At 36.9% G+C, this 18,447-nt stretch overlaps 3 protein-coding genes across 3 annotated transcripts; all 3 read left to right on the top strand.

Moving 5' to 3' along the window:
• Window positions 1-6,534: 6,534 nt before the first annotated feature.
• Window positions 6,535-9,451, top strand: LOC144997864 (uncharacterized). The gene is made up of 5 exons (XM_078957730.1): window positions 6,535-7,434; window positions 8,255-8,312; window positions 8,409-8,492; window positions 8,622-8,763; window positions 8,888-9,451. The coding sequence occupies exons 1-5, from the start codon at window positions 6,855-6,857 to the stop codon at window positions 9,245-9,247; spliced, it is 1,224 nt and encodes a 407-aa protein (XP_078813856.1). The 5' UTR covers window positions 6,535-6,854; the 3' UTR covers window positions 9,248-9,451.
• A 404-nt stretch (window positions 9,452-9,855) lies between these two features.
• On the top strand, window positions 9,856-10,548 carry LOC145045068 (uncharacterized). The gene is made up of 2 exons (XM_078993416.1): window positions 9,856-10,233; window positions 10,327-10,548. The coding sequence occupies exons 1-2, from the start codon at window positions 9,856-9,858 to the stop codon at window positions 10,546-10,548; spliced, it is 600 nt and encodes a 199-aa protein (XP_078849542.1).
• A 5,183-nt stretch (window positions 10,549-15,731) lies between these two features.
• Window positions 15,732-18,082, top strand: LOC144997879 (stromal cell-derived factor 2-like protein). Its single transcript, XM_078957737.1, has 6 exons — window positions 15,732-16,182; window positions 16,920-17,060; window positions 17,161-17,301; window positions 17,385-17,434; window positions 17,509-17,638; window positions 17,880-18,082. The coding sequence occupies exons 1-6, from the start codon at window positions 16,081-16,083 to the stop codon at window positions 17,970-17,972; spliced, it is 657 nt and encodes a 218-aa protein (XP_078813863.1). The 5' UTR covers window positions 15,732-16,080; the 3' UTR covers window positions 17,973-18,082.
• The last annotated feature ends 365 nt before the right edge of the window (window positions 18,083-18,447 follow it).

Below are 18,447 nucleotides of genomic sequence, written 5' to 3'. Positions count from 1 at the left end.
TCCCTCAGGTGCTCCTCATTCTGCTCCTGAGTCTTGGAATACACCAAGATATCATCTATGAATACTATCACAGACCGATCCAGCATCGGTCTGAATACGCGATTCATGAGGTCCATGAATGCGGATGGAGCATTAGTGAGCCCAAAAGGCATCACTACAAACTCATAATGACCATATCGGGTCTTGAAAGCAGTCTTCTGCACATCTTCGCCTCTAATTCGCATCTGGTGATATCCGGAGCGTAAATCGATCTTGGAGAACCAAGACGCCCCCTGAAGCTGATCAAACAAATCATTTATCCTCGGGAGGGGGTAACGGTTCTTTACCGTTACCTTATTCAGCTCCTGGTAGTCAATGCACATACAGTGCGACCCATCCTTGTTCTTCACAAACAGGATCGACGCTCCCCAGGGTGAACTACTCGGCCGTATAAAACCCTTGTCTAGCAACTCCTGCAGCTGCGTAGACAACTCCTGCATCTCAGGTGGAGCTAACTGATACGGTGCCTTGGCTATCGGAGCCACACCAGGAATTAGGTCGATCCCAAACTCGACCTGTCTCTCGGGAGGTACTCCCGGTAAATCCTCAGGGAATACATCCGGAAAGTCTCGCACTACCGGAACGTCGCCAACTGTCGTCTTGCCCTTATCCCAGGCATTCATAACATAAGCTACATAACCGGTGCAACCCTGCTGAAAATAGCGCCTCGCCCTCGCGGCTGAACAAAGAACTGGTCCACGTTGTGGCCTCTTGCCCTGAATCACTAACTCTCCCCCACTGGGAGTGCGAACCCTCACTAGCTGTAACTCGCAATCAATCACGGCCCCATTGGGACTCAACCAATCCATGCCCACTATAACTTTATTCCCTTGTAGGGGAATAGGGACCAAATCCACCAAAAACTGCTCGTCGAACAACTGAAGAGAACATCCTCTATGTACCTTGGCGACCCTCACGGTCCTGTCATCTGCTATCTCAACCTCTAGTGGACAATCCAGCTCCCCTGGAGCTCTACTAAATCTCTTGCTAAGCGCTAGCGATACAAACGATCGGGTAGTCCCCGAATCAAATAATACTGTAGCAGAGATGCCGTTCACAGAGAACAACCCTATACAAAACATATAACCATAAGCAATACTCAATAATAATAATATAGAGATGAAGGGAAAAATACATACCCGTCACCACATCAGGAGTCTCTCGTGCCTCCTCTGCTATCATCTGAAAAGCTCGACTCCTTGCCACTGGTGCCTCTGCTCGGCCCTGCCGGCCATCTGTAATCCTCAAAGTAGCAGGAACAGGTGCAACCACCTTCCCTGCTGCAGCTAAACTCCGACACTGGGACTTTTTATGTCCCTCTGATTGCACTGAAAGCAAATCAGATCGGATGCTGCAATAGCGGTAGCAAGAGCCGTACAATCCCTACTCAAATGCCCTGTTCGACCGCACTTGTAGCAGCCAGAACTCCTTGCCTTGCACACCCCGTCGTGCAATCTCCCACACTTGCCACATCGACTGTGGCTCTGCTGACTCCTGGATCTGTGATCTAAAACCTTGGGCTTTTTTCCCGAACTGCCTGCACCCGGAATCGCCTCCGGTTTCCTCTTCTTCTCCATCTCAAGGTCAATCTCCCTCTCCCGAGCCCTAGCAATCATGTCATCCAACGTTTTACAGCTGGACCGGCTCACAAACTGGCGGATATCGCTCCGCAGCATCTCATGATAACGGGCCTTCTTCATTTCCTCATCAGTTGCATACTGAGGAACGAGAAGACCCCTCTCCCTGAACTTGGCAGTGATCTCCGCCACTGTCTCTGTAGTCTGGGTGAGGTCCTGAAACTCCCTGGCTAACTGTTGCACCTCGATAACCGGTGCAAACTCTACCCTGAACCTGGTGGAGAAACCAGTCCAGGTCATAGCATCTAATGCTGCATCATCTCCAATAGTATGTCCAACCTCCTCCCACCAATCCCGTGCCATGTCCTTCAGGAGACAGGACGCCAATCTAACCTTGTCCCCCTCGGGACATCTGCTCGTGCGGAAAGCGTTGGCCACATCCGCCAACCATCTAGTACTCGCTATGGGGTCCCGCGCCCCATGGTAATCTGGAGCTCCACATGCCCTGAACTCCCTGAACGTAAGTGTGCGCGACCCCATCATGGCCGCCATCTCGGCACGGAAGGTGCCCAATCTCTCATCCATCAGCTCTAGAATACCGTCCTTAATCGAACCGAAGATCACAGGAGTCTGCTCCAGTATGATGCGGGTAACCTCAGAAGAAAAAAACTCTCTGGTCTGCTCATCCAACTGCCCGGCCTTCGGGCCTGATCCCCCTTCCGGCATCTGAACTGCCGACTGCTGGCCTTGAACGCGAAACTACCATTCTGAAACAAATCATAGCAACATCAGAAAACTGAAATATCTCAAGGGATCACTGATACCAATACTAGTTTCCTGGTCTTGTCTCGGCCTTCCTTGATTCGAGTACGGATCCTCTGCTTTCAGTAGTACGGGCCCATAGTACCTTCCACATCTATCCGTACTTTCCTCAAGAACTGCCTTGACTCCACCCAATCACTTCTACTACTACTGATCTCTGCTACTCTCATCCTAGGCTTGCCCTAGGGAAATCTCTGACTCTATTCAAAACAGTCCTCAGCTGCTGAAGGCCTCTTTGTGTCAATAATTAGTTATCACCTGAATACCATCACATGTGATGAGGCTCAGATAATCCTTCGAGTAAAGGACTCGTCCCTACCACGGTTAGACTCAAACAAGAGCTGCGCAATAGAGCCAAATCCAACACTCTGAGATTATTCAACCCTTATCACCTGTGATGTGCCGTATTCACCTAATGACTAACTCCCGTCACTTAGAGTCCCACAAAGCACGAAGCAAGCAACATTCGGATTCAGGAAATTACTCAAGCAAATCTATTCTCATAACGAAATACTGTTCTAGCATACAATGCTAAGCTCATACTATCAGGCATAACCTAACAGGCTATCCTACTACTGTCTACTTCAATACTAGCATGCAGATCTCGTGAAGCTGAAACACATAAAGCAGGCACATAAGGCATCCTCCTAGATCCTTAGTCCTATTCTAGCATGCTGTTCTACTGAAACTAAAACTGATAAACACAAAGTAACATGTATGGGTAATTTGGAAGTACTTACTTGAGCTCGGTTGATCGCATACGCCACACCAATTTCCTTTTTATCAAATCTCTTATTTTCCTAAGTTCTTTTTCAAAATCATTTTCAAAAACATTTTTCCTTTGAAAATCTTTACCGTTTCCTTAGTTTGAGTTCAGACACACCCGAAAGTATATCTGAATCCCTCAAACCAAGGCTCTGATACCAACTTGAAACACCCCAAAATACGACTCAAAAATTTTTGTTTAATAATCACTAAAAACACCATGATAAAATCATAAGGTAAAAATTCGTACGTCAATATCTCAAAACAAATAGTAAAGTGTTATGAGTAAACTGTATCAAATCCCATCTATGAAAACTAAAAACAACTCCCAGGACAACTGAAGCTGTGGTGTATGTGATGCCATCAACCCGAGCTCTTCCCTTTGCTTGCGGAAGTACCTGAAACCAAGACTGAAACTGTAAGCACGAAGCTTAGTGAGCTCCCCCAAACTACCACATACCATACAATACATATAAACACATACTGGGCCTTGCCCACTGCATCGGACCGAAGTCCGGAAACTGCATCGGACCAAAGTCCGGAACTAACCAGGGCCTTGCCCTCTGCATCGGATCGAAATCCGGAACTACTGAGGCCTTGCCTCCTGCATCGGACCAAAGTCCGGAACTAACTGCATCGGACTGAAGTCTGGAACTGATTGCATCAGACAGAAGTCCGGAACTACTGAACATAGCATAACATAAGCATATCAACTAACATGGGCACATAAATAGCATACTACATCGGGCTGTAACCCGGAACACATAACACAAAATCCTGTCTGAGCCACGAAGGCATCAAACATACTAGAATCTACATCGGACCGAACTCCGGAAACTACTACTAGCTAAACGGGCCGGCATTGTGGCCTTAGACCCGTCCCTACTGAAAGGAAACTCACCTTGTGATCTGGCTGCTGAGTGTGTGGCTCCGGGAACTATCTGCTGCTGCTCCGGTATCTCCCCGGCTCAAAGTACTCTGAGATGGGAGCAAGGACTTGGATCTTCTTCTTCTTCTTTGGATTTAGCCTTTTTCTTTTCTTAAAAACTTCAAGAATTACACCAAGAATGCTCAAAAACTCAATGGGATGATTAGGGTTTGCTTAGATAACGTTTTGAGGATGAAAGAGGCGAGTTTGGGGCTGATAAGGTGGTTTAAATAGGGTGCAAACCCGGGGATTTAGGGTTTCTACCTGGCAGACCGACTCGCTGAGTCCCGAATATGGACTCGCCGAGTCATCGATCTATAAGCTGATCAAAAACGCGACCCTACTCGACGAGTCGGGACATAGACTCGCCGAGTTCCTCTACAAACTTCAAAAAAATAAATACTATAAAAGCAACGTACCAGAGACGGGTCGTTACAATAACACCATGAAAAAATTTGTTGTTTTCATCACCTTCTAACGCCCAACGGATTCGGGATTTCTGTCTAAGATCCTCAATGCGTCTAGACTCAACCTCCATGATTTTTTGGTATGCATACTGCTTATTCTTCAATAAATCCTCAAGCACAGGACCAGATTCAACAAGAATTTATTGTTGTGTTCTCGCCACAACATAATGATGTGACCTCCCTGCCGGAGGAGGCCTTCCATGCCTGTTAACGGAGCGGTGACGCCAGAACGGTGCTAGGGTATTTTCCTTTTTGAGTTACTAGCCTACGTCTCATCTAAACCACTACATTGATATATTTTCAGGTAAATGAGTGTTTATTAGAATCATTAAATAATAAAGTTTAAATTTAGAAGACAATTTATTTGTGTATGAGATATTGTTTACTTAAATTGTTGCCTTGCGTTTATTATGTTACATCATTATATGACTTCCCTTAAATATTTTAAATATTAATTACTTGACCGTATGAAACCTCTATTTAAAAAAAAATTGTTTTATTAAATGTTCTTTTATAAAATATTTTGAAAAATTGACGCCCTTTAAATGGCTGTTTCAGTTGACCATGCAAGTGGTGTTTTATTATTCGCCTTTAAATGACTATTTCAATTAACCATATAAAAGATGTTTTATTATTGACTATAAAACATTTACTCCAATTATAAAAAGATATATAGTTTATCAATTTATGCGGCAAGTTTTCCTTAGTAATTCAATATTCAATATATAAACTAATATTATTCTAATCATTTATTGGAACATTTTAATCATCTTCTATGTAATTCTTTTTACCATTTATCTAAATTTACATAAAATGGTAAAACAGTAAAAGAATGATAAGTTTGTTAAATCTATGTTTCTTTTTGCAACAAGCACAAATTTATACTATTGTTTATAGGTTTATGACCTTTTTAACTTAAAAAAATTGCTCACTATAGAATCAATTTCACCCGTTTCATATGAGAAAAAGTATATCGTGTTTTAATTTTTATTTTTCATGTTCTCAAATTTGAGAGCAAAGGTAAGATAAAGCTAGCGATTTTATAGGTAAAATTTAGTCGTGTAAAATATTTGTTTAGGTCAATGATAGTTTAATCACTATAATATCTTTAAAATTTTATTTTATTGTTCTTCATATATTCAGATATTTAAAACTAGAAATTTAGAGAGAAAAATTTAATGATTAGAGAAAAACGAGAACATGACCTTATATTTAGCTTCCTATTTCATTTGTACAAATGATGCCATTTCTTTCCAAGAGCACAATATAAGAGTCATGTGTATTAAATTGGGATCCATTGATTGTTCTGAACCAAAACTACATAAAATAATCTTATAGCCTACACCTGTAGATTAATATATTAGTTCAAGGACGAAATCTGTCGTTTATTCTGTTTAATATCATAAATACTTCTAATATTTGATAAAATATGGATATATTATATTGAACATTAATCACAAACAATCAAATTTAATATATATTTTCAAGAATGTGACACGTCACCAAAAAATTACAATGGAGGTGCAACTTGCTTCAATCCATAATCGTCGAGTACAATCCTAGAAAATGTCTCTTCCAAGTTCCAACACTGTCGCATAATAGGATAAACGAATAAACTGTAATACATTATATTGAATATGAATAATTTTAATAACATATAAGTTTTATCTGTTATTTCTCAATATAATAAAACAAATAATTATCTAACCATTATAATTTTACACTACATGAACAAATTCATAAATTGTCTTATACACTGTATTTTACATCTCATTAAATCGTATCACGTGATTTCAAAACACTTGTCAAAACATCTTTTAAACACTCGAGTCAACTTGAAAGGGCATTCTTGTCATTTTGATGGCAAAATACGCATAGAAGGCGTGGACCATATAACAAACGTTTCCAGTCTGGTCGTTTCAACAAATGACACGACGCAGTTTTTATTTTTGTTTGATTTCAAATTTAAATTTAAACAAGTCCAATTTGGACTTTAGAGCAGGTCATAACTCCGGTCCTTCTAGAAACATCTCAGCCGTCCTTGCTCCTTTCCTCCCCTAACTACCGAGCTCCGCCTAGCCGTCGTCGGCGCCGTGAAGTCGCTGGTTGATCTGTGCTCATGCTAGGGTTTCGATTGATGCATTTTCGTTATATGTGCACATGAACTTTTAAATCTATGTGAAATCTCTCGAATCGTCAATTTTCGTGCCCTAGCAGGTTTTTTGCTTAAATAAACTCTTGCATTTTGAATTTTGAATGTCGGAGCCGCCGAGAACTGTGCAATTGACGATGGATGGTGCTGATTCAGAACCACGACCGGTTCTGGGGCCCGCAGGAAACAAGACGAGATCGGTAGTGGAATTGCGTAAACCGGCTGCGAAACCTAAGAGTAAAGTCGGAAAACCGGAGGAAGTTAAGAAATCGCCGTCGACAGTCACTGTTATTGTTAATTCGCCTCTGCATTCTAAATCAATAACACCTCCGCCTCCGTTAATTTTGAAGCATAAGGATTCTAAGCTGTTGAAGTCGAACTTATCGATGAATGCGTCATGCTCATCGGACGCCTCTTCCGATTCTTCACACAGTCGAGCGTCTACTGGGAAGGTTAGAAGACGGTGTGTTACACCTACATCGATTCGGGGGAAGCAATCTGTTGTTCCGAAAACAGGAAAGCTTGATAATGCTATGAAAGCAGTTTCAAAAACTGGAAAAGTTGAGAGTGTTGCAAGAGGTGAAAAACTTGAAAATGTTGTTGTGGAGACTGATAGCTCTTTGGAATCTTCAGCTGATGCTTCATTGGGACGGAAGAGATGTGCTTGGGTTACTGCTAATACGGGTATGGCTCTCACTCTTAATACCTGAGCTCTCTAACTAGCTTTGTATGTAATGCTATTTTTCATTGGAATGTGTAGATTGTTACGAATTACTGAATGAAACACTAGGGTACAAGGAACTCCCTATAAGAATATAGTTTTCAAATTGCTTATGACATTTTAATTGGCTTAAACCTATAGTTGAAGACTTGAAGTATTTGTTTTGAAATGTTACAATGATTAAATTGGTGTTCATAAGCATGTGAAGGTCCCTTAGATTTCTGATTGTTGCTTATGTTTCAGTTGTTAATTCTCAAACATAGTTTATTACTTTAAATAGATAATTGTATATATCATGACTCTTAAAAAGTCTTAGATTTTTATGATTATCAGCTAAGAGTGTTGGTCTTCCTTGCGTTATTACATATCTAGCATTCTACCTTTAAGTCATAGACCCCACTGACTGAACCCCCTGAATTTCCTGAAGTGGATTACAATTGAGGGCTTAGGTGTCTGGTTCATTACTGTATTATTGGATGATGTCTCCTACTTCTCTCATAAGTCGAATAGTACACACGAAGTAAAATCAGGATTCAGGCAAAATGTAGCTAGAGATTAATCTATGCTCTCTGATATAGTGATAGTAAAACTTTTATATCAGCATATACATGTGTTAACTCATTTAAGATTTAGGGTGTAGATTACTCTCTTATTATTAGGAGGTTGTAGAACTAAACTACTAAAGGCTTGAGTGAAGTCAACTTTAACTAACTATAACCACTACCACAACTTCACAATTTTACTTTATAACAACTCCTAATTTGTATGTTTCCTTTTTTGAAGATCCTTGTTATACTGCTTTTCATGATGAAGAATGGGGAGTCCCAGTACACGACGACAAGTACGCACGTCAAGATTCAGTTTTCAGTTTCTTATCAAATTTTCAATGAAATTCCGGAACATTCCTCTAAGCATCATATTGTATGACATCTTTCAGGAAATTGTTTGAATTACTCAGTTTATCGACTGCATTAGCTGAACTCACGTGGCCCACTATTCTCAGCAAAAGGCATTTATTTAGGTATGCAGTATGCACATTATTTCATATGTATGTATTTTTTGGCAAGAGAAAACTCAAACATATGAGTTGAGCTCCATAATCAATAATACCTTGTCTAATTTGAAATGAAACATGGGTATATATATACAGAGACGTGTTTCATGGATTTGACCCAATTGCTGTCTCAAAGATGAATGATAAGAAAATAGCAGCACCAGGGAGCCCTGCTGCTTCTCTTCTTTCAGAAGTAAAATTACGAGGAATTATCGAAAATGCACGCCAAATTTGCAAGGTATCTCTTTTTGTTTTTATTTGTAATCTACAAATTAAGTTCCATTCTACTTTTATGGTGAAAAATGAGTGTTTTTTTTTTTTTTTTTTTTTTTTTTTTTTTTGGTGAAAAATGGTGTGCACAGATAGTGGATGAGTTGGGGTCGTTTGACAAGTACATATGGGGGTTTGTGAACTATAAACCCATCGTGAACAAATTCCGATACCCGCGTCAAGTCCCAATCAAGACATCAAAAGCAGACTCAATAAGCAAAGACCTGGTTAAAAGGGGCTTACGTGGCGTGGGCCCCACAGTCGTTTACTCGTTTCTACAAGTGGCTGGACTTACAAACGACCATCTCGTTAGTTGCTTCAGGTTCCATGAATGTGCAGTAGTAGATGTGGTGGGCCCGGGGACCACAAATGATGTGAAGAATGATGGGTTGGGGTTGGGGGGGTTAACCATAACCAGGGTTATGGATGACTTGACTTTATCGGGTGAGTGACTTGTGGCTAGTTAGTTATTGGCATTGCTACAAATTGTTGATGTGGGAACAAGTAAGTAATTGCCTTTGCAAGAATGTATGTGTAGAAATTGTTGTATTAATGCCATGATGTTTGTAGATTGTAGAGTAAATGACACATACATATGAGAATATGATGATGATGATGATGATGATGATGATTGTGAGATATTATTCTTTACACCCTTTTGCTTGCCTCTTATTTTTCTTTGTGTTCGCTTGTTGCATATCAATTATATCAAGGGAAAATGACTTAAAAAGGTAATGAAGTTTCAAAAATGTACAAAAAATACCATTATTTTATTTTTAGTTCTCAAAATACCATTAAAGTATATTTTTTATACACAAAATACCAATGAAGTACATATGTGTTCAAATAAAACCTTGTGGGTAACCTACAATAGCCGGTAAAATGGTATTTTGTGTACAAAAAAAAAAAAAACAAGTCTTTTTTTGTACATTATTGAAACTTCGTTAGCTTTTTAAGTCATTTTTCCTTCTTTGAATGTAATGGAAATTTAGCTACTTTTTATAAAGAACCCTCCACTTCACTTCGGTCACCACTGTTCTTCATCGCCACCCTCCACCACATGGAAAAACCTTTTTTCTTATTGTTCCTCCTAATCATCTGCCTACTTTCATCAACACTGGAATCTTGCCGGCCACCTCCGTTTCTCGGCAAATCCCCACGGCTTCTCAAAACCCAAAACATTCTTGTTCAGCCGAAGTACACTTACGAGACACGATACTTTGATCAGACTCTTGATCATTTCAGCTTTAATGATCTTCCCAAGTTCCAACAACGTTATCTCATCAACTCCGATCACTGGGTGGGCCCAGGCCCTAATCGTTTGGGCCCAATCTTCCATTATTGCGGCAACGAAGGCGACATCGAATGGTTCGCTGCCAACACCCACTTCGTTTGGGAACTCGCCCCTCGTTTTGGTGCCATGGTCATCTTCCCCAAAGTAAAAGTCATAATCGCTCTACTCTACATTAATTTCTTCACTTGCAGACCTTTAATAATACAATTTTATCAAAAGCTGCGTGATTTGATCTAGCATCAATATTATGGTGAATCGATGCCATATGGAAGCCAGAAAGAGGCATACAAGAACGCTTCTACTTTAGCCTATCTAACAGTCGAACAAGCACTTGCTGATTACGCTTTTCTCATCACCGATTTGAAGAAAAATTTATCAGCCGAAGCGTCACCTGTAATCTTGTTCGGCGGATCATACGGTGGAAGTAAGATCTTTTCCAACAATTTCAACAAAAATTAAACAAGCACTTCTTGATTACGCTCTTCTCATCCCATTTACCTGAGGTACCTGGTTACCACAATGTTTTAGTTGAACACATGTGTATTTTGTTGGTATTCTGTATACAAATAATAACATTAATGGTATTTTTTGTACTAAAAAAACAACAATGATATTTTTTGAACATTTGGAAACCGGATAACCTACAATAACCTGTAAAATGGTATTTTGTGTACAAAAAAAACAACAATGATCTTTTTTGTACACTTTTGAAACTTCATTACCTTTTAAGTCATTTTCCCTTATATCAACATGAAACAGTTTGAGAGACATGTTTTTTCATTAACTTTTAGAATATATTACTACAATAATATATTCGCAACTATGACCAACGAATTTGTAATTTAGAAGTACGAAAATGAAAACACACACACAAGTTAATAGTAATTTTGCTTGGACTATGAAATTCTTGTTCATCCGTGAAAATTTTAGGTTTCTAGTAAAAAAAATGGTTTTTGTACTAGGATTTTTCATAGACTATTTTTACTATAAAAAGAACTTTATATTGGTAAAATGAAATCTTAGATTGTGAGAGATTTACCAAAATATATGTTTTAAAAGTTAAGATAACATAAATAAGTGTCTTATATAATCAAGACTATTTTTGGCATATTAGTGCTAAAAAATATAGTTTGATAAAACCAATTATTAAGTTAAATGAAATATGTAAAATGATATCTAGAAGTTTGAGTTTTTTTTAACCGTATATTTCAGAGAACTAAAAAAATTCAATAAGCTCGTTAAAAAAACTATAGTTGGTATATATATATATATATATATATATATATATATATATATATATATATATATATATATATATATATATATATATATATATATATATATATATATATATATATATATGCAATTTTTTCTTTTTAAGCATTAAAAAAAAATGGTTGAAAATAAATTATCTTATAACCGCCAAACACAATGTAAAAAGCCATTTTGCAAAGCCAAAGCCAAAAGCATATTTTGTAATTTGTAGCAAGGACTTAGGAAATTAATAGTTATATGGACTAATTTTTATATTAATCTAGGAAAATCTTATTTATTTAGTTTAATTTATATTTTTCCTGTAAAACAAAGAGTAAATTATGTGAATGATTCATATGGTTTGGATAATTATACGTTTAGTCCATAATTTTTTTTAATGTTGAATCACCCTACATGCTTTGACTTTTTTGTTATAGACTTATTTTTTTTTTCCTTTTAACAAAATACTCAATTTTTATCTATTATTTGTTATTTCAAACTTGAGCCAGTTATCAACAGTTAAATTAAGTTTTTAATAAAAAACCTCCTCCTCCTCCTCCTCTCTCTCTCTCTCTCTCTCTCTCTCTATATATATATATATATATATATATATATATATATATAAAAGTGAAGAAGAATATCATCTTAGCACTTTCTTAGGAAGCTTAAGAAAACCTACAAATGAATCTAGAATAGCAGCTATCAAAAGAGTAACACGGAACCAAAATTATAAAGGCATAACAAAGTAGCGTTTAGATATCCATATCTAATGATCGATTATATAATTTCCACATCTTTTATAAAACCAACTAACAAAATAACAAAACGTCAGATACCATACTATTACCCCAACAACGGGCAATTTTAAACTAAACTACTTTGGAAAAATTACAATTAACTAGAATATGGTCCGACTCTCAACATCTACACCCATTTTCTGTAGGTTATCTTCGGTAGCTAATTTATTGCTAGAAGCTCTCCACCTAAATATCTCTTATATACTTTTAATATTATAAATTTTCATATTTTTGTGGATTGATTAAGCCCAAATCAAGGAACAAAAAAACCTAAATATAAGTTATATGATGGAGTAAAGAAACGGGATATCATCGAATCCTCGATGAGATATGCTGGTAGATGGAGATGGGGAAAGCTTATCAGTTAAGAAGATGATAGGAGATAGACGTCGGCTTTGAAGTTGGTAGTAGATGATTTTAACAAAAAGGGTGGGATGAGAGGCGAAGATGAGTAACGATAGTCCATCAGAATCATTGGTGGCGGTGGTCTGAGGAGATGATTAGAGTATGGAAGTGGTCCTTTACGATACATAAAAAGAGATGATGAATGACGACATTCATATATCACGTGTCAAGGCGAATATTAGGGGTGGGATGGATCCAAAATAAACAATAAAAACATAATAAGGGCAAATTAGTCTTTTTATGTTTATCGGAGACTAAGCGTATAAAAATTATCAGGTTTTTCCAATAAAACCCTCCATTTTGACTTTTTTTTTTTTGAAATAAAACTAAACTTTTACCATTTATTTGTTATCTCAAGCATTTGAGTGGTTAACAACGTGTAAATTGAAGGTTTTTTTTTTTTTTTTTTTTTCTTCATAAAAGATCCTACATTTTGTATTTTTTTTCTTCTTGTTTTAGACCTAAAACTATTTTTCTTTCAAAACAGACCCTACTTTTAATATGTTCATTGTTATTTCATTAATGAAGCCCATTACCAACACGTAACCTTGTATCCCCTAACTCACACGTGCCAAAGTTTTAATCAACTAAACTAATAATTGATTCTAAAACCCTAAGTCATGTTTATGCTTCTTCTTCTTCTAACTAGGAACATAAACTTTAGTAAAGAATACGAACGTAAAATTATGTTATTGTGATGATGAAACTTCTCTCATGTCCCAAGGTTGTTTTTACAAAATTGATTCATGTTTCAAATATCGTCCCAATGCTACTTTCACAAGTTGTGATGGTATGTTTATTTTAACTAAGTTAGCTTTCAAGTAAGTTGTTATTTTTACCTTTAATCACATTTTGTCTCGAGTATTTATTAATGTTTTACAAGAAGTACTAAATTTATTTGGCATTGTATGTATGGAACATCTCATACATTAGCTATTTTTTATTTTTTATTTTTTAAATTTAAAGCCTCCAACATTAGCTATTTTTTCACATTTGTAACCTTCAACATTAATAAAAGACAAAACTGCACAAATGGTTCTTGTGGTTTGCTCAAAATTACCACTTTGGTCGAAAAAAGTTTTGACTAGCACCACAAGTCCAAAGTTTTCATTTTGTTGCGAGTTTGGTCCAGTTTTCTATAAGCCTTTTCATAATGACTATTTTGCCCTTATATTTTTCTTTTTCAGTTTTTTTAATTATCTAAATATTTATTTTGATTAAAAGAAAATATAAAAAAGAAAATTTTCATTTTCTATTTTATTTTTATAATTTTTTATAACAAAATAAAAAAATAAAAATGAAATCTCTCTCTCTCTTTCTCTCTCTCTCTCTCTCTCTCTCTCTCTCTCTCTTTCTCTCTCTCTCTCTCTCTTCCAACACCACACACTACCCTTATACCTCCCTCACTGGATCGAAAACCACTCCACCAACATACCTCAGACCTTCTTCACTCCCTTCCATCCTTTTTCTCGTCCATTTTCTTCAAAGATACACAAAGGAAAAACATGGCGGCCACCACTCGTCACCCCACTGCCACCTTCTGCCATCGTGTACCACCATTTCACAACCCATTATCCCTCCTTCTACCGGTGACACGACAACCCCCAAGCAACCCTCCAACCTGCTGCCTTACCTCTTCCCTCTTCCCCTCCGACAATCACTGCCGACATAAGCAAAAAGGAAGCAGTCGATAGACTGTCGGGCAGCCTCCTACCACCGTAGAGCTGCTCTTGGTCACCACCATCGACCACCTCTGTTATGCTTCTGCTGCTACTACGTAAGAATGGCAATGAGAGATTGAAGCCGCCGATAATATTAGGTTTAGGAGGAGAGGTACGTTACTCATGTCATCTAAATTTCGAGTTGCAGGTATGCTATCACTGTTGCTCCAACTGAGGATATTCGAGCCCTAATCACACCTAAATCAAAATTGTCAGGGCAAGCTTCAATATCTGGTAAAATCAAACCGCAAAGAGAGGGTAATTCGAACCCTAGATGGATGAAGCAGGAAATGACGAGGGAGCTGTTTGCGAATCGAAACAGGAGGCAAAGCGGAAGATGCTTGACTACCTTTCTTCTCCGGTGAATAAAGAAACATAGCTGCTTGTGATCGGGACTGTTTCAACAGAGATCGACCCTGATCAGAGGGTGTTTGGGTTCGCCAGTCGACACACGAGGGAGAGGTTGGATAGCTTGATCGGAGGCAGCAGCCTCCGGTCTCTGTTTTGGGTTTCTCGACGCATGAAAGAAAAACGAGAAAGAGAGAGAGAGAGAGAGAGAGAGAGAGAGAAAGATAAAGAGATTCTTTTTTATTTTTCTTTTAATAAGAAAAAACATTTAAATAAATAAAAAATAGAAAAAGAAAATAACAAGGGTAAATCCATCATTTTAAATATTTTTAAATCAAATTGGACCAAACTCGCAACAAAATGAAAACTTTAGACCTGTGGTGCTAGTCAAAACTTTTTTGGACCAAAGTGGCAATTTTGAGCAAACCACAGAGACCATTTGTGCAGTTTTGTCTTAATAAAATAAAAAAGAATATGTTAAAGTTGAGTTTATTCTTAAAAAAGGTTTAAAACGGAATATATATATATATATATATATATATATATATATATATATATATATAGGATGTTTTTTATTAAAAAAACTTAATTTAACTGTTGATAACTAGCTCGAGTTTGAAATAACAAAACATATATTATATTGGTACATAGTTTCTCCGATAGCAAACCCTGAACATTCGATGGTGATTATCGAAGGTTTTATAAAATCGTCGGAGTTGGAAAGGCTAACGAAAAAAGAAGGGTGAGTAAGGAAGAAAGAAAGAGGAATGATGTGACACCATTTTAATTTTAACAATCAATAAATAAAAATATTAAAAAAGAATTAGTAGAGAAAAAATAGTTTCTTTACGTATGAATAACACAAAAAAAACATATCCGAGACTGTTGGTGTTTTTAAAAAAATGTTAAAGGACCAAACTTGGAGAATACCCTGAACCAAATGGATTATTCGTATAATTTAATCTAAAATAGAGGTTCGGATGTAATTTGTGCATTTAAAAGACGAAACTGCCCTCCAAATGATCCGATCACCCAGTCCCAAGTGGCTTTAAATCTGACATGGAACGGTGCCATTGGTTGAACGACTGTAACCTACGTGGTACCGCCATTGAAGAATCCATAGTCAAAAACCACAAGACTTCTATATGTTCTCCCAAGACATCACAAAGCAAGCAAGAGCATACGATACGTTCTCTCTAACGACCGGTGTATTCTCCATCGGCATTTTGGATCCCCGGCCGCAAGCCCCGACCTGAGAAAAACCGACAGTCGTGGCTTCTCCTTCACCGTCAGGGCAACAGCAACAGAGCAGGAACAATCTTTCGCGAAGAAGAACCGCATCCTCTAGTTCATCGGAACCTACGCAGATCATCTACAAAGAAACGCTAGGCCGGTCGTTTTCTTCTGAATCCGATCTTGACTTACCGATTTGGCAACGAACTTGGTTCATCCTACTTCTACTCGTAATGGCATTTTCTTTCTTCGGTCTCGCTCTCTTTCTCGTCCTAACTCTAGACTCAGATTATGCCTCATCTTCTGTCTATGCTGCTACTTCTGAAGGCGTCGAGGTAATTAGCTTATTTATGATCTAATTACAAATTGATAACATGAGGTTGTATATGTTTCCTGCTTTACTTGGTTCCTATAATCACACTTGTTTGAAAATTTTCCCCGAAGACTAACTTCAGGTTCAAAATTGACATGGATCCTGAAATTTTGAGGAAGATGCTAACTACATCCGGCCTTTATTAACTAAATCGAAAGAATGTTGGGATAAACCAAAAAATTGTAACATAATCTAATATCAATCTCAAATTGAGGAAGCAACAGGTTTGGCCTCAGAATTTAAGTGACTTTTTCTCATTCGTGTATCGAATTTAATTGTTAATCCAGATATTATTGTTGTTAGGCAATTTAGTAACACTTGTTTGCGTGGGTATCAGTCAATCTGTAGGCGAATGTACACTGTTCATAGGAAAGAAGAAAAATGATTAACAATATGACCTTTTAGGGTCAATCAAATGGACCAACTTTAGGTTCAAAAACTGATTCAGGTACATTAAGAACTTTAGAAGATGACAGTATCTAAGATGGAATAACTGGATATTGCATAGCAGTTTAAGATGAATCACCAACAAAACAATAGCCCTCCAGTTACAATGGTTGAAAGCATGCTTTCTATATCTTTTCAATTGATGCAGTCATCAAAGCAATCTTGCAAGATTTTGATGCTTATTATTGGAACATAAGTAATATATAATATATTTGCAATCAGGCTGATTTTTTGGAAGTGAATATATGATAGATTACTTATGGGTCAGTGATCAAGTTGATGCATGAAAAGACAAAGTTCAGACTACACTCACATGATGTGCCATATGGATCTGGCAGTGGACAGCAATCTGTGACTGGTTTTCCAAATGTAGATGATGCCAATAGCTATTGGGTATGTTGATGGATGTTTTCATATCTATTTTATATGTTTGATTTCATTTCAATTTTCAATTCCTTATTCTGATTCTTTGGTTTATATAAATATTGTTTAGATTGTTAGACCTGAACCAGATACATCTGTGAAACTGGGGGACACTATAAAAACCGGAACCATCATTCGGTTGCAACACTTGAAAACTAGGAAGTGGCTTCATAGTCATTTACATGCTTCACCAATATCTGGCAATCTAGAGGTTAGTGGATCGGATTAGATTTTTTTTTTCTTCTTATTATCATGTTAAATAACTGCAACTTAAGTAATTGAGGTTTTGTGTAGGTGAGTTGTTTTGGAGATGATGGTAATTCAGATACAGGAGATTATTGGAGGTGAGATCGAGTTAAATTTATGCTGTGAACTATACAAAAAAAAAAAGTTAAAATGTTTTGTTTGTTTTGTGAAGAGTTGAAATTGAGGGAAGCGGGAAAACATGGAGACAGGATCAAAGAATAAGGCTTCTCCATGTAGACACAAACGGATTTCTACACAGCCATAATAAGAAATACAGTCGCATTGCTGGTGGTCAGCAAGAGGTAATCAATTATATTGCTGTTATGAAACTAAATTTATCTTTTTATTTATCACTTAAATTAATATTTTTATTTATCACTTAAAATTAATACAGAAAGAATGACTTAACGGATAAATAAAGCTAATGAAAAAGTTATCTGTATTTTTTTTTTTAATCTTCTATTTTTTCAAGTATGCCGTTGTTTTTTAAATTTCATCTATCTATGGAAAAAATAAAAAATAAATAACATTGCTTTTTTGTAGGTTTGTGGTGTAAGGGAGAAACGAGCTGATAATGTTTGGTTGGCTGCAGAAGGCATATACCTCCCAACAACTGAAAGCAAAGCGACCATGTAGTTTTCCCCTCTTTTTTTTTTTCATGAATTTTTTAGCTTGTTTCAGGGCATACTTTGTAAGCTGATTATATACACAACACTAGTTAAAATGTTGAATCTCCTTATTAACAATCTGGGTAAAATCAAAATATATCTAGATAATATGGAAATGTGTTGAAACTCATCATAAGTATATTGCTAGTGCGTATTTTTTTGCTAAATCTTCAATTATTATTTTGGAAATGTAGCTATTTAGTTATTTTTATGAAGAAAAAAAATCCCCAGTCAACCAAACATAATCGGATTCATCACAACATATACCAAAAATTATATTGTCACGTGTATTTCCCTTTGGCAACTGTCATAGTTTTTCCCTGTTTGAAATAGGCAAGTTGTGCGAAATAATAAAGTATTTTGTTCTTTTTATTAAATCAAATATGTACTCTTTATCCATTAATAATTAATTGCAACGTATGAAATCAACATATTTACATACA

Source organism: Lactuca saligna, chromosome 5 (assembly GCF_052625555.1).
Source record: "Lactuca saligna cultivar CGN05327 chromosome 5, ASM5262555v1, whole genome shotgun sequence".
Taxonomy (NCBI): Eukaryota; Viridiplantae; Streptophyta; class Magnoliopsida; order Asterales; family Asteraceae; genus Lactuca; species Lactuca saligna.
This window is presented reverse-complemented; position numbering and strand designations above follow the sequence as displayed.

What these genes read in the sequence shown, in the direction of transcription:
- LOC144997864 (XM_078957730.1), top strand. Translation starts at nt 6,855, where the DNA reads ATGTCGGAGCCGCCGAGAACTGTGCAATTGACGATGGATGGTGCTGAT. An exon ending in GTCCCAGTACACGACGACAA is followed by an intron (nt 8,313 to 8,408) that starts GTACGCACGTCA and finishes GACATCTTTCAG; the next exon opens with GAAATTGTTTGAATTACTCA. An exon ending in AGCAAAAGGCATTTATTTAG is followed by an intron (nt 8,493 to 8,621) that starts GTATGCAGTATG and finishes ATATATATACAG; the next exon opens with AGACGTGTTTCATGGATTTG.
- LOC145045068 (XM_078993416.1), top strand. Translation starts at nt 9,856, where the DNA reads ATGGAAAAACCTTTTTTCTTATTGTTCCTCCTAATCATCTGCCTACTT. An exon ending in CCATGGTCATCTTCCCCAAA is followed by an intron (nt 10,234 to 10,326) that starts GTAAAAGTCATA and finishes GATTTGATCTAG; the next exon opens with CATCAATATTATGGTGAATC.
- LOC144997879 (XM_078957737.1), top strand. Translation starts at nt 16,081, where the DNA reads ATGGCATTTTCTTTCTTCGGTCTCGCTCTCTTTCTCGTCCTAACTCTA. An exon ending in CAATATCTGGCAATCTAGAG is followed by an intron (nt 17,302 to 17,384) that starts GTTAGTGGATCG and finishes GGTTTTGTGTAG; the next exon opens with GTGAGTTGTTTTGGAGATGA. An exon ending in TTGCTGGTGGTCAGCAAGAG is followed by an intron (nt 17,639 to 17,879) that starts GTAATCAATTAT and finishes GCTTTTTTGTAG; the next exon opens with GTTTGTGGTGTAAGGGAGAA.